Raw genomic sequence first — 14,692 nt, forward strand, 5'->3', positions numbered from 1 at the left:
TCTTCCACAGTGAAGGCTGATGCAAAATATTCATGTAGTTTATCTGCCATCTCCTCCTCCCCATTATTATTTCTTCTAGCAGTCCTATATCCACTCTTATTTCTCTTTTATTTTTAACATGAAATTTATTTTTAACTTGAAAAATCTTTTACTATCCACTTTGATATTATTAGATATCATTATCTAATATCTAATTATGTTAGTACATAATTATGATATGATTAGATAATTAGAATCCATTCATGCAAAGGTAGTAAATCAAAATGCAGAGAATAATCCGGTGGAATCCAATGGGGCGGTACGGTAGTGTAGCAGTTAGCGCAATCGCTTTACAGCACCAGTGATCACCGATCATGGTTCAATTCCTGCTGCTGTCTATAAGGAGTTTGTACGTTCTTCCCATGACTACATGGGTTCCCTCCAGATGCTCCAGTTTCATCCCACATTCCAAAGACATACAGAATAGGGTTAGTGAGTTGTGGACGTGCTACGCTGGTGCAGGAATATGGTGACACTTGCTGGCTCCCCCCAGCACAAGCCTCAGACTGTTGGTTATTGACACAAAATGATGCTTTTCACTGTGTGTATCGATGTACATTTGACAATTAAAGCTAATTTCAGAATAGGGGTTCCATCCATTTTCCAGTTTGTTACTTTAAGTAAACATTTAGCCTTTATTAATAAGTGTTTTAATTGGAAGTGTGTATCATCACTGATGTGAGACTAATTGTGTTGCAGTGCTCTGATAGGAATAGGGCTATAAACATAACTACAGAAATGGCATCAGAGCCATCAGCCCAACCCCTAATTTCTACCTTACCATACAACCAAGGGATCGTTGCAAACCAGCGATCCCTGCTGATGTGCGTGTGGCTCTTGCATGATCAGTTGATTGTAGGTTTGAGATGCCTATTTCTACGAAGTTCTATTAGAGTGTTTTAGGAAATGGAACATAGAACTGTACATCTCGGTACAGGTCCCTCGGCCCATGTTGTTGTGCTGACCAGGTGGTAAGAGTGGGCTCCCTCACCTCTGCCCCCCTGACCCTCAACACAGGTGCCCCTCAGGGCTGTGTCCTAAGCCCCCTGCTTTACTTACTGTATACCCATGACTGTGTTGCTACACCCAGCTCCAATCTGCTAATTAAATTTGCCGACAACACAATACTGCTTGGCCTAATCTCAAAATAATAATGAGGCAGCTTACAGAGAGGAAGTCACCAACCTGACACAGTGGTGTCAAGAAAACAACCTCTCCCTCAATGTCGCAAAAACAAAGGAGATGGTTGTGGACTACAGGAGGAATGGAGACAGGCTAACCCTATTGACATCAATGGATCTGGGGTTGAGAGGGTGAACAACTTTAAGTTCCTTGGCATAAACATCACCGAGGATCTTGTGTGGTCTCTATAGACCGGCTGTGTGGTGAAAAAGGCACAACAGCGCCTCTTTCACCTCAGATAGTTGAAGAAGTTTGGTACGGGTCACCAAATCCCAAGAACTTTCTATAGAGGTACAATTGAGAGCATCCTGACTGCCTGATATGGGAACTGTACTTCCTTCAATTGCAGGATACTGCAGAGAGTGGTGCAGACAGCCTGGCGCATCTGTAGATGTGAACTTCCCACTATTCAGGGCATTTACAGAGACAGATGTGTAAAAAAGGCCTGAAAGATCATTGGGGACCCAAGTCATCCCAACCACAAACTGTTCCAGCTGGTACCATCCAGGAAATGGTATTGCAGCATTAAAGCCAGGACCAACAGTCTCCAGGACAGCTTCTTCCACCAGGCCATCAGACTGATTAATTCATGCTGACACAATTGTATTTCTATGTTATATTGACTGTCCTGTTGTACATATTATTTTTTACAAATTACTATAAATTGCACATTGTACATATAGACAGAGATGTAATGTGAAGGTTTTTACCTGTGAAAAGACATAACCTGTAAGTCTTTGAAATGTGGGAGGAATCCAGAGCACTGGAAGAAACCCACATAGTCACGGGGAGAATGTACAAACTCCTTGATAGAACTGCAACATTTCCGTGTGACTCTTGAGCTCATTTCCCCGACCAGTGAAGGCCAATACACCATACGCCTTCTTAACAAACCTATCAACCTGCGTGTGTACGTGCCTTTGCTGTCTGGTGCGATGATATTTCACTGCGTTGTTCCTTCAGCTGAAAGAGTCCAAGCGAGCAGTGAATAGCCTCCATGACATCGTGACTGATGATGATGACGATGTGGAGAAGGTCAGCTGGAGCGGAGAGCCTGTTGGAAGTAAGGATTGTGGCTATCAATGACTCCTGCCTCTCTCTCACCTGACCCCACACTTTGAGCTCTACCGCCAGTCTCTCTCCCTCTTCCTGACCTACTCTTTCTCTGCACTCCTTTTGCCATGCATGCTTGCCCATACTCTCCCCAGGCAGGATCTACAACCACCTGTCACTCGCAACTACTTGCCTACTGCACAGCTCAATTGCTCACAAACCTCCCTCACGCTCCTCTCCACACAGTAGCGCATCCCCCTCACTTACTCTGCCTCGCTCTACCCCTTTGCTCTTTCAACCCCTTTGCTCACACCCCCTCGCCTATTCTTCCTCACTCAACCCCCTTATTCCCCCCCCCACCCCGCTTTCACCTACCTCCCCCACTCACCCACACAGACACTCCTTCCATCCTCGGTTCTCTCCTCTCCCACAGAGTGATGAGGTAATTTCTCTTCAGTATCTGTTTCTTTGCCTGATTCTGAGTCCCTTTATGGAAAAATTTATGTGGGAACGAATCATCGCAGCCCTGCACTGTTTCAAAGCACCTCATAAGTAGGTTAAGACTTATTGAATAGTAGCTGCTTTTGGGCCCCATACCTAAGAAAGGATGTGCTGGCTCTTGAGAGAGTCCAGAGGATGTTCACGAGAATGATCCTGAGAATGAAAGGGTAAATGTATGAGGAATATTTGATGGCTCTGGGCCTGTGCTTGCTGGAGTTTAGAAGAATGGTGGGGGTGGGGTGGGGGTGTGGAATCTCATTGAAACCTACTGTCTATTAAAAGGCCTAGATAGAGTGGACATGGAGAGGGTGTTTCCAATGGTGGGAGATTCTAAGACCAGAGGGCAGAGCCGCAGAATAGAAGGACATCCCTTTAGAACGGAGATGAGGGGGACTCTCTTTAACCATAAGGTGTTAAACTTGTGGAATTCATTGCCACAGACAGCTGTGGATGTATTTTGTTGATTAGTAAGGCTGTCAAAAGTTATGGGAAGAAGGTAGGAGAATGAGATTGAGAGGGATAATAAATCAAACATGATTGAATGGTGGAGTAGACTTGATGGGCCAAATAGCCTAATTCTGCTGCAATGTCTTATGATCTTGGAACCTAGGTAGTACAATAAAAGCACAATTGTAGGTGCTCTTCACCCCTTCTCACTGTGGAGTGTTTAGGAAGTAACATCTGAGCAGACTTGGCAGCAAGAATGTTGAAAGGATCTGTGTTGTAAATCCAAGGAAGGGCTCTGCTTGTATCTAAGGAGCTTCCAGATTGTGTATTTCTTTCCTCAGGTATTTCCTGGTCAATCAAAGAAAATGCAACAGGGGGCCGATCGGGAGATCTCAGGGAGTTGTCTGCCTCAAGGTCTAGCTCGGACACAGTGCATCAGACTTCTTCCAAGCCTGCCTCCTCTTATTCTCTAAGCAGCTTTTTCAAAGGTAAACGACTTTGGTTTGAGGTCTTGTGTGAATGCTGGTAGGAAAAAAATCAGTTAGTCCTCTAGGTTCTCCCTTATTTGTGGTGGCCAGAGCTTTGTAACTGGGGACAATTTGTTCCACTCTTAAGTTACCTTCTGGAAGAGAAGGACACAAGAATGATTGGTGGAGTAGTCGATAAGGTGGAAGGTTGTGAAAAGATACTGAGGGACATGGATCATTTGGAAAGTTGGGAGGAGCAGTGGCAGATGGAGTTTAATTCAGACAAGTGTGAGGTAATGCACTTTGAGACGATAAATGCAAAAGATGGAACATACCTCTGGAATGTTGTAAATAGAAATAAGGTCAGATAAAGATTTATTTGTCACATGTACATCAAAACATATAGAGAAATGTTTGTGTCAAATCAAATCAATGAAGATTGTGCTGGGAAGCCCACAAATGTTGTCATGCTTCCAAGGCCAATATACCATGTTCATAGCTTATTACTTGTAACCATATGTCTTTGGAGTGCAGGAAGAAACTGGGACACCCTTAAGTAATGCACAGGTCATGGGGAGAACGTATAAACTCTTTTCAGACAGTAGTGGAAATTGAACTCTGATCTCACAGATGGCACTGTAAAGCAATTGCACTGACTGACTTGCTACTATGCTGTCAATGTGCTTGATGTACAGAGGGACATTCCAGTTCTATTTCATAAAATCACAATCAAGTTTATTACCTCTGATATATATTGTGAGTTATAATAAGAAATACATACAAAATAAATAAATAGTACAATAAAGTGCAAAATGGCAAGACTGAGTTCATGGGCTGTTCGGAAACCTGATGGCAACAGGGAAGAAGCTGTCTCTAAAACATTGAGTGTCCATTCACAGGCTCCTGTACCTCCTCCCTGATGGTAGTAATAAGAAGAGAGCATCTCCTGGATAGTGAGGGTGTTTAACAGGGAATGATACCTTCTTGAGGTGCCATCTTTTGAAGATGTCTTTGATGGTGGGGAGGCTAGTGCCCATGATGGAGCTGTCTGAGTTTACAACCCTTTGCAGCTGTTTCCCATACTGTGCCTTGGTGTCTCCATACCAGGCAGTGATGCAAGCAGTCAGAATAGTCTCCTCGGGACATTTGTAGCTGTTTTCTAATCTTTGGTGACATATCAAATCTCCAAAACTCTTAATGAAGTTCAGACACTGGCACACTTTCTTCATGATTGCATCAATGTGTTAGGCCCAGGATAGATCCTCTGAGATGCTGACTCCCAGAGTTTGAAGCTGTTCACTTTTCTGCTGCTGGCCCCTCACTGAGGACTGGTATGTGTTTTCCTGACTTCCCCTTCCAGAAGGCCACAATCAATTCCTTGGTCATACTGACATCGACTGCAAGGTGGTTGTAATTGTCCTCGGCACATGTAAAAAATTCTGTAAAGCAAAGATGCATTCAAAATAATGAATTGAAAAGTTTCTAGTATTAAAAAACTTACAATAAAGAGCTAAATGAAGTAAAAAACTAAAATGAAATTAATATTTGATGTGACCAGCCCTTGCCTTTAACACTGCATCAATTCTCTAAGTTATGTTGTCATCCAATTTCGTAAGAAAATTGGCTGATAGTGAAGCATCTTGGAGAACATTTCCTTCAACTTCCCTCAGATTCTACCTCTCACCAACATACTAGGGGCAACTTACATTGACCAAGTGACTTCCCAACCCTCGTATCTTTGGGACATGGGAGGAAACTGGAGTATACAGAAGTTGTCATAGGGAGAATGTGTAAGTCTCCTCGTAGACAGCACCCATTGGGCAGAAGGTACAAAAGCCCGAAAGCATCAGGCTCTAGGACAGCTTCTATAGAATGTTCCCTCGTATGTTACGATGGACTTTTGACTTCATTATCTATCTCATTGTGATCTTAAAATATACTGCACTTTATTCTGCACTCTTATCTACTTCACTACACAATTGTAGTGCATTGACCTGTATCAGTGGTTCCCAAACTTTTTCGGGTTACCTACCCTTTGGCTCCCAGACCACATTCCCGGTGACCCCTTTCCTTTTTCGGTCATTACATAAAAATTATAAAGAATTTTGATTCATGATGCACAGTGAAAGAAGATAGGAACTTCAAGTTCAAAAGAGTGACAAATAATTGCAAAAATTATTCAAATATATTTAAAACTACAAATAAAGGTTTTTTTTAGTTAATACTTTAGTCAGATCCTCACGTTCAGTAATTTGCAGTCTGTTTTGTTGTTTTGAAAGAAGTTGGGTGATTGCACTGAAACCATGCTCCACTAAATATGATATTGGAAAGGCAATAAAGAATATTTTCACCTTTTCCCACAGTGCAGGATAGCGTTCAGAGATTTCTTTCTGCAATCGCATTTGTTAATGTGAATTTTTGAACCTCAGCTTCAGCTCAAGGTCATTTTGTAGCAAGATCAGTTCTTTCTCCATCCTTGCTGTTAATTCCATAATACAAGTGTTATTACCCAATCTGGAATTTGGATAGAGAGAAGATCCTGAAATCTCTCCGACATATCTTTATGCAACTCACCCAGGTTTGCACAGTATACTTGAAAATTATCATCTGGTGTTCTTTCTTTCTCTTTCAACTCAAGAGAGGCTTGGAAATTGGAAAAGGTGGTGATGACCAGTGTTGCACTTACGTAGGGTTAACTTAGAACAGAAATGTGGAGGCGACTGATTTGACTTTGATAAAATTCACATTATTTCCTTGCAATTGAAGATTGATTTAATTAAACTTCGCAATAGTTTCTGACAAATAGGCAATATCCCGCCTAATATTCTTGAGTTGATTACCGAATGAAGCATTGGAAGTCTTCAAAGAATTTTATCACAGTTTCAAAATATGCGTAAAAGTGTCTCAGGCAGTTTTCTTCTGAGGGTACGTCCACACTAAACCAGATAAATCTGTAACCGAAGCTTTTTCTCTTCGTTTTGACCCTTCTTCCACACTGGAACGGCATTTTCCTCCCCCGAAAACGGAGCTTTTCTAAAACACTCTCCAGAGTGTGTAAATTTGAAAACGCCGATTGTGCAGAGCAGTGTGGACAGGGTAACCAGAGATTTCTAAAAACACTGTCATGACGTGCCGGAATAGGTGGCGGTGACAGCGCGGCATTTCATTGTTTTCTTGAACGCAACTCCCCACACAACCTAACAATTTCAGAACAGACGGCAACGAGACTGAAGCCAGAAGAGTTAGAAATGTACTCTCCAGATACTTTGACCCATAATTTACTGAATAAATAAGTGTACTCACTTTGCCCTGTTTTCTGTCCTTGCTTGTATGAAGGTGGTTTACCTATTTATGAAAGTACTTCTCTGACAATAGATGTGTAACAGCCTCATGTAACATTGTATGGAAATACTGATGCAGACATGTTTTATACATTTAACAAGGTGCTTTGTTAATGCAACAGAATTAGTCAGTTTTTCAATATTTGTCGTCAGCCAGGTCATACTATCTGTGAACTCCCTGTCGGTTGCCTCCATACACTCCAGTATTTTTTTTTTAGTTTTAAGTCCTCCTGCGCGAGACCAACAGCTGCCCCTTGTTTGGCAATTTCCTTTTAAATTTTTCTAGTCTGTAGCTGCACAAACGCGCATTTTCACAGCGAGATTCGACACCAAACATGTCGCTGGTAGATGTGTCCTGCACATGCCCAGTAAGAGGAGATTCGCCCAAATACCCATTTTAATGTGGACAGAGGTATTTTCAAAAACTCTTGGTGTGGACGCCTATCGTTTTTACGCAAAACCAGCATTTTCAAAATTATCTGGTCTAGTGTGGACGTAGCCTGAGAGACGTCTGACTTCTGTGTGCAGCAGCAAGCATTCAGGCTGTTCATCATTCTCAATACAAAGCTCTCAAAATAGTTGAGATTTGAGAGCATCAAACTGGATTTTTTTTACCACTGTGATAACAGTATTTAATGATTTTTGTGGCTGATTACAGTTTTTTTGTGACCAGATCTTGTCTGAATTACACAGTAAATCTGTTAGGTTCAGCTTTTTTCAAGAAAGTAATAATATATGCCGGCATCCTGTCATTAATAGTGCCCCTTCTGTTGCACAAGCAAGAATATTGCACTGCTTTAAGTGACTGGGACTGAGTTTACATGCATGTGTGCAGCATTAGTGAGTAGAATGTCCTTCTCTTTGAAAAACTGATCAACAACCCAAAATATTGACTCTCCATTCATATCTGTTTCTAGTCCTTTTGCAAATAACAACTCGTGAACCATGCTTTCATCTTTTATGAAGCGGACATAATCAAGAAGTAAAGATTTGTTGCCTGGCAAAGTTGACTCATTCAACTGCAAAGCAAGTTATTTAGTCCTAAGTGTGTTGCACAGTGTGTCCTCCAACTTCTGAGGCACTTCGTCTATTTACCTTTGAACAGAGTTGTCGCTGAGTGGAATCGATTTAATTATTTGGTCTGGTGACTTATGCAAAACCATACTCAGAACCTCCCTTACCCAGCATCAGAATCAGAGGGTGAGAGGTGACATGATAGAGGTATATAAGATGATGAAATGCATTGATCGTGTGGATAGTCAGAGGCTTTTTCCCAGGGCTGGAATGGCTAGCACTAGAGGTCACTTGGAAGTTGGTACAGAGGAGATGTCAGGGGTAAGTTTTTTATGCAGAGATGGTGAGTGTGTGGAATGGGCTGCCGCTGACAGTGGTGGAGGCAGATATGGTAGGGTCTTTTAAGAGACCTCTGAACAGGTACGTGGAGCTCAGAAAAATAGTGGGCTATGGGTAACCCTAGGTAATTTCTAAGTTAAGGACTTGTTCAGCACAGCCTTGTGGGCCGAAGGGCCTGTATTGTGCTGTAGGTTTTCTATGTTTCTATCAGGTTTATTATCACCAGCATGTGTTGTAAAATTTGTTAACTTAGCAACAATAGTTCAATACAGTTGTTACATACCTCATGGAGATCTTGTGACTTTCTTGTGAGAATGATGTAATGGTCTTTTGGAGGTCACCTGATGTAATTTTCCCGCCGATGTGAGGTCACGTGATGACATGTTCACCACGGGTATAAAAGGGAAGACCCCTGGTGACGCAGTTAGTTTTCCAGTTAGAATGTCAATGAGATACTCTGCTCCGCTGCGTATTTGCATTATGACGCAGTTTTGATTTTTAAATGGAGTTTTATGTTCTATTGTAAGGTACAGAAATACTGGGCCGGCAGTTTGACCAATTGCTGCCAGGTTTGTTAATGTATCTTTTCAGTAACATTGGAGAGTGAAGACGGGACCCTGAAGGAGACGTTGACGGGTTTGGAAAGGATCGACCATTATTGAATTTGTTCAAGAGAGAGTGATCTGCATGAGATAGCCTCTGCTAAAAGTGGTAGAAAAGGCTGTGCAGGATCTAGTCTATGGAGGAGGAAGGTCAGTGCCTTTAAAACCATTTTATTTCCGTCGTTGTGAATCCTGCGGACAAGGAAGGATCCGGCTGGGAGTGGCAGCGACATCGTGTCTTCGAGGAATTCGTTACTTTATGAAAGTCTCTCCTAATTGACTATATAAATCTCTTGGACTTTAACATTTACCATTCGAAGAACTGTGTTTGAATTTATCGCTTTAAGAACTGGTTTCGCATTTATCGCTTTAAGAGCTAGTACTGAGTAGCGGTTTAATGAATGGCTGCATAGCAGTTTACTTCCGGTTAGGGTTTTTGTTTTTTGTTCATTGTTTATCAGGGTTTAATAAATGCTTGTTTGTTTCTAAATCCTGACTTGATATATTCATTGTTGCCGATCACGTGACACTGTACATAATATAGAAAAAACTAAAATAATAATAATAATAAAGAAATAAGTGGTAAGTACTGCTGACACAGTCAGTTCTTCTCCAACTGTATTGGGCTTTCCAGATTTAGCAATAAGCAATGAAATTTGTATGAAACACTCAAATCATCACTGTTTGGTTGCAGAGTGCTGGCAAACATGTTTTGAAGTGTTTTATGTTTCTGAAAGTTTTCACAAAATGACTGAAAATAAGCCAAGTTCTTGTTTCCTTTATCAGAGTGTATTCTTTCAATGATGAAGGAGCCTGGATGGTTTCATTGTCTCATTTGAAAAAAGCTTTTCACACATCAGATATACCGGCTGCTGTTGTTCGCTTGTTACTAGTATAAATCCGTATTTATCGTCTACACTTCATTTTCATTTGGTCTGCATCTTCCATTTTCGTTACGGTTTAATGACCATGATCAATCAACTGAAGGTTTAAAGTGGGGCAGTGATATCTCGGTTGAGCCATGTGCTAGGGAAATGCAGTCAAGCCAATTCAAAAGGGTAGTTTTGAACTTTACCCTGTTGAACGCCATATCCTAATTCACAGGAATTGTGTCACTGCATGGTTAGAGCATGGGAATTATACTACAGTAGAGAATGGCAATAATGCACAGGCTGACCCAAGGAATACAATTTCTTCAATATCTTATGTTATGCTAAATACAGAAGCGTTACATTGCTTTTCGACCACTATAATGTGCTTCGAGCAAAATCTAAGAGAACGGTGAGTTAGCAAGGAATAGGGTGCTGATTATCGTAATTAACTAAGCCTATAAACCCTCAGCTGCCCCCCCCTTGCTATTGACCGTTCCCCCCACTGCTCCCTTATCTTTTTTGTCCTCTTTGAAACTCCCAGTATCCCAGACAGGTAGTATCACCCACTTTGGGAATCAATGATCTATAAGGACGGTATATAAGACAGGGTTTTCACTGTGCCCTTGTACATGTGAGAATAATAAACCAATTTACTAACTTTTACAGATATGGTGCAGGCAGACAATAAATTGCAAGAGCCATGACATTGTAGGTTGTGAAGTCAAGAAAGCATCTTTAAGAGTTCTCTTCCCACAACTGCTGTCTGGCCTGCTGAGTGTTTTTCTGTTTTTTATCTCAGATTTTCAATAGCTGCAGGTATTCTGATTTTATTTTCCTTTGACAAGGAGCTGGAGTGACTCTGGCCCATGGCCTCTTTCTGTGCTGTAACTATTGTGTGTTTACAGCCTATGCTTCTCCAGTTCTCACCTACACTGAAACACCCTTCCTGTCTTCATATCATATGTTATAACTGGACATTATAACAGAAGTGGGCCGAGCAATGGCAGTTGGAGTTCAATTTGGAAAAGTGTGAAGTGATTCACTTTGGAAGGTTGAACTAGAAGGCAGGCTACAGAATTAATGACAGGATTGTTAGCAGTGTAGAGCAACAGAGGGATCTTGGGGTCCACATCCATAGGTCCTTCAAAGTTGCTGTGCAAGTTGATAGTGTGGTTAAGAAGGCCTTCATTAGCTCCATGATGTACGAGTTAAAGTCCCAGATGTAACTCACCAGATCTATTCTCAACATGCGTCCAAATAGTTTCCCCAGGTGGGTATTTAAAGGCAAGTGTCTCCATGAAGTACTGGGACTCATGTTCATAACTGTAACTGTGGGTCCAGTTAAATATGAGATGGGAAATACTCAGGATCAGGTTTAATATCATTGGCATATGTTGTGAAATTTGTTGTTATGCAATAGCAGTACGTAATAGTAAATTAGAGTGAGAACTATGTATAAAAAGAGTTCAATATGTAGTGCAAAAAGAGAAAAAGAAAGTAGTGAGGCTCAATGTCCATTCAGAAACCAGATAGCAGAGGGTAAGAAGCTATTCCTGAATCTTTGAGTCTGTGCTTTCAGGCTCCTGATGGTAGTAATGAGAAGAGGGCTGTGGTAAAGTCAGTGTATTCTGAAACTGGGTAAATACAGTTATGGTAAAGGGAAACACCACTTTTCAGTCTCTTCTCTGTACTTGCCTAACCTTTGGATTGTTTTGTCCTGCAGGTAAAAGGGATTCTTCAAGTGGTTTATTTGGGATCAGCCGGCCTGGGAGTTTCCAGACACTTTCTGATTGTAAGTACTTTTTTTTGGCTTTACAGTTATTTGGGCCATCGGTTACTCGGGGCAGCCACTCATTTGGGATAACACAAAGAACAAAAACAATTCGAAGAAATAGCGTTAGTCACATGCATGTCATGTGGCTTAGAGCAAATAGTTGTTAAATAGCGTTACTTGCGTATTTGTGTTAATAAAAACAGTGATTTTTGTCACTGATGGTTGGCAAGTAATACAGAGTAAGACAATTCAGAACTGTTTTGCTCACTGTGGTTTCAAGCATTCTGGCTTGAAGATATCAGATATGGCTGGGAGTGAAAATGAAACAATTTCACTACTTCAGCAAGTTAGGGGGATCTGTCAGGTTGCATGGGGATTGTGAGTGAACAGCCCTTTTCAAGTCCAGCCACAAATTCTCAGTTGGTTTGAAGTCTGGACTCTGACTTGGCCACTCCAGGACATTAACTTGTTGTTTTTAAGCCATTCCTGTGTAGCTTTGGCTTAATGCTTGGGGTCATGGTCTTGCTGGAAAACACATCTCCCAAGTCGCAGTTCTCTTGCAGACTGCATCAGGTTTTCCTCCAGGATTTCCCCGTATTTTGCTGCGTTCATTTTACTCTCTTCCTTCACAAGCCTTCCAGGGCCTGCTGCAGTGAAGCATCCCCACAGCATGATGCAGTCACCACCATGCTTCACAGTAGGGATGGTGTGTTTTTGATGACGTGCGGTATTCGGCTTACGGCAGACGTAGCATTTAGTCTGATAGCCAGAAAGCTCAATTTTGGTTTTATCAGACCATAGAATCTTTTTCCAGCTGATTTCAGAGTCTCCCACATGCCTTCTGGCAAACTCTAGCCGAGATTTCATGTCAGTTTTTATTCAGCAATGGTTTTCTCTTTGCCACTCTCTCATAAAGCTGCAACTGGTGAACCATCTGGGCAACAGTTGCTGATTGCACAGTCTCTCTCATCTCAGCCACTAAAGCTTGTAACTCCTCCAGAGTTGTCATAGGTCTCTTGGTGGCCTCCCTCACGAGTCCCCTTCTTGCACAGCCAGATTTACAGCTGTGCTATATTCTTTCCATTTCTTGATGATTGACTTACCTGCACTCCAAGGGATTTTCAGTGACTTGGAAATTTTCTTGTATCCATCTCCTGACGTGCTTTTCAATAACCCTTTCATGGAGTTGCTTGGAGTGTTCTTTTGTCTTCATGGTGTAGTTTTTGCCAGGATTCTGACTCACCAACATTTGGACATTCCATATTTGGGTGTATTTTTACTACAACAGTTGAAACACCTTGACTGCACATTGGTCTCCAAAAACAGATCTCAATTATGAGACTTCTAAAACCAGTTGGCTGCGCCAGTGATGATTTGGTGTGACATATTAAAGGGGGTGAATACTTATACAATCAACTATTTATGCTTTCTGTCATTCCATCATGGCTGTTCATTATACTTCTCAACTCCATTCTCCCCGTTAACTTTGATGCTCTTATTAATCAAGAGCCTATCAACCTCCACTTTTTATACAGGTGTCCCCGTTTTTCAAACGTTCGCTTTAGGAAACCTCACTGTTATGAAAGACCTACATTAGTACCCTATTTTCACTTTCAGAAGGTGTTTTCACTGTTACGAAAAAAAAATTCAGCGCACGATAAAAGGCAGCACGCCCCGAGCAGCAACTCGCCCCCAGATTCAGAACTGCTTTGCTTTAACACGTTGCAGTGAGCAGCCGTTTGCAAGATGAGTTCTATGGTATTGGAAAAGCCTGAAAGAGCTCGTAAGGGTGTTACACTTACGGTAAAACTAGACATAATTAAGCGTTTTGATATGGTGAACCAAGTAAGGACAATGCGAGTTTGGCTTGTGGAAGCTGACGAACATGATGTTGAAGAGGTTTTGGCATCCCATCACCAAGAACTGACAGGTGAAGAGCTGATGCAATTGGAAGAAAAAAGGACAACAATCGAAACCGAATGAGTAACGATAAAGTACGACTTTAATTTTGAAAGGGTACATCGGTTTAGGGGATATTTGCAGGGTGGTTTGAGTCCTTATTAAAGAACTGTGTGATAGAATAATGTGCGAGGCTCAACAGTCAAGCAAGCCTTCCACATCAGCCACAGCAGACGACGAACCTCGACCTTCGACATTGAGGTGGGCAGTCATAGGAGAAGATGAGCTGCCTGCTCTAATGGAAACAGGCGACGAGATGACACCCCAGTGTCCCACCACCCCAACCCCCAGGCCACAGACAGATACCGATCCGCGGAGAATGCAAAGGTAGCCGGGAGGCACACAGCACGTCTTTAAGAAAAAAGCCAAAATAAACATGCTAATTAATTAGGTGCTGCCGACACGTAATTGTCGGCCCAGATAAGAGACGACGCAATCGGAAATCAGCACTGATCTGGGCAAACAATTACGCGCGGCACCTAATTAATTAGCATGTTTGTTTTGGCTTTTTTCTTAAAGATGTGCTGTGTACCTCCCAGCTACCGCTGGACCCCTGCGTTCTTCGCGGCAATGTATCGCTCAGCAGCCTGGAGGGTGGGGGGGCCACTGCACCACCCCAGCCTCCGACGACTATCATCAGTGTGCTCGCTGTCTTCCCGATTCCCGTAAGTGATACTACACTGTACATACATTATTTCTACTTTATATAGGCTGTGTATTCTTACGTGTTATTTAGTATGATTTGGCAGCTTCATAGTTTAAAGATTACTGGAGAGCGCTTGCGCAGTGTTTTTGCCAACAGCGCTTGGGTGAGATTTTCTGCCGACGGCGCTTGTGTGAGATTTTCGCTACGGAAATCTGTGCTGGCAATGATTGTGGAAAAGTATTTCTACTTTATATAGGCTATGAATTTATCATATCATTCCTGCTTTTACTATATGTTACTGTTATTTTAGGTTTTATGTGTCATTTGGGATGATTTGGTAGGTTTAGGTCTGTGAACGCTCACAAAATTTTCCCATATAAATAAATGGTAATTGCTTCTTCTCTTTACGATATTTCGGCTTACAAACCGTTTCATAGGAACGCTTTACCTTCGGAT

The 14,692-nt window shown here is 41.9% G+C and overlaps 1 protein-coding gene across 1 annotated transcript in view; it reads left to right on the forward strand.

Annotated features, from left to right (window-relative positions):
* vipas39 (VPS33B interacting protein, apical-basolateral polarity regulator, spe-39 homolog) overlaps window positions 1-14,692 on the forward strand; it is a 79,150-nt gene that overhangs the window by 6,974 nt on the left and 57,484 nt on the right. The window contains exons 3-5 of the mRNA XM_063058770.1: window positions 2,185-2,284; window positions 3,564-3,710; window positions 11,581-11,649. Coding sequence (XP_062914840.1) covers window positions 2,185-2,284; window positions 3,564-3,710; window positions 11,581-11,649 — 316 coding nt within the window. The remainder of the gene's footprint in view (window positions 1-2,184; window positions 2,285-3,563; window positions 3,711-11,580; window positions 11,650-14,692) is intronic.

The sequence above is a fragment of the Mobula hypostoma genome, chromosome 1 (assembly GCF_963921235.1).
Source record: "Mobula hypostoma chromosome 1, sMobHyp1.1, whole genome shotgun sequence".
In the NCBI taxonomy this organism is placed as follows: Eukaryota; Metazoa; Chordata; class Chondrichthyes; order Myliobatiformes; family Myliobatidae; genus Mobula; species Mobula hypostoma.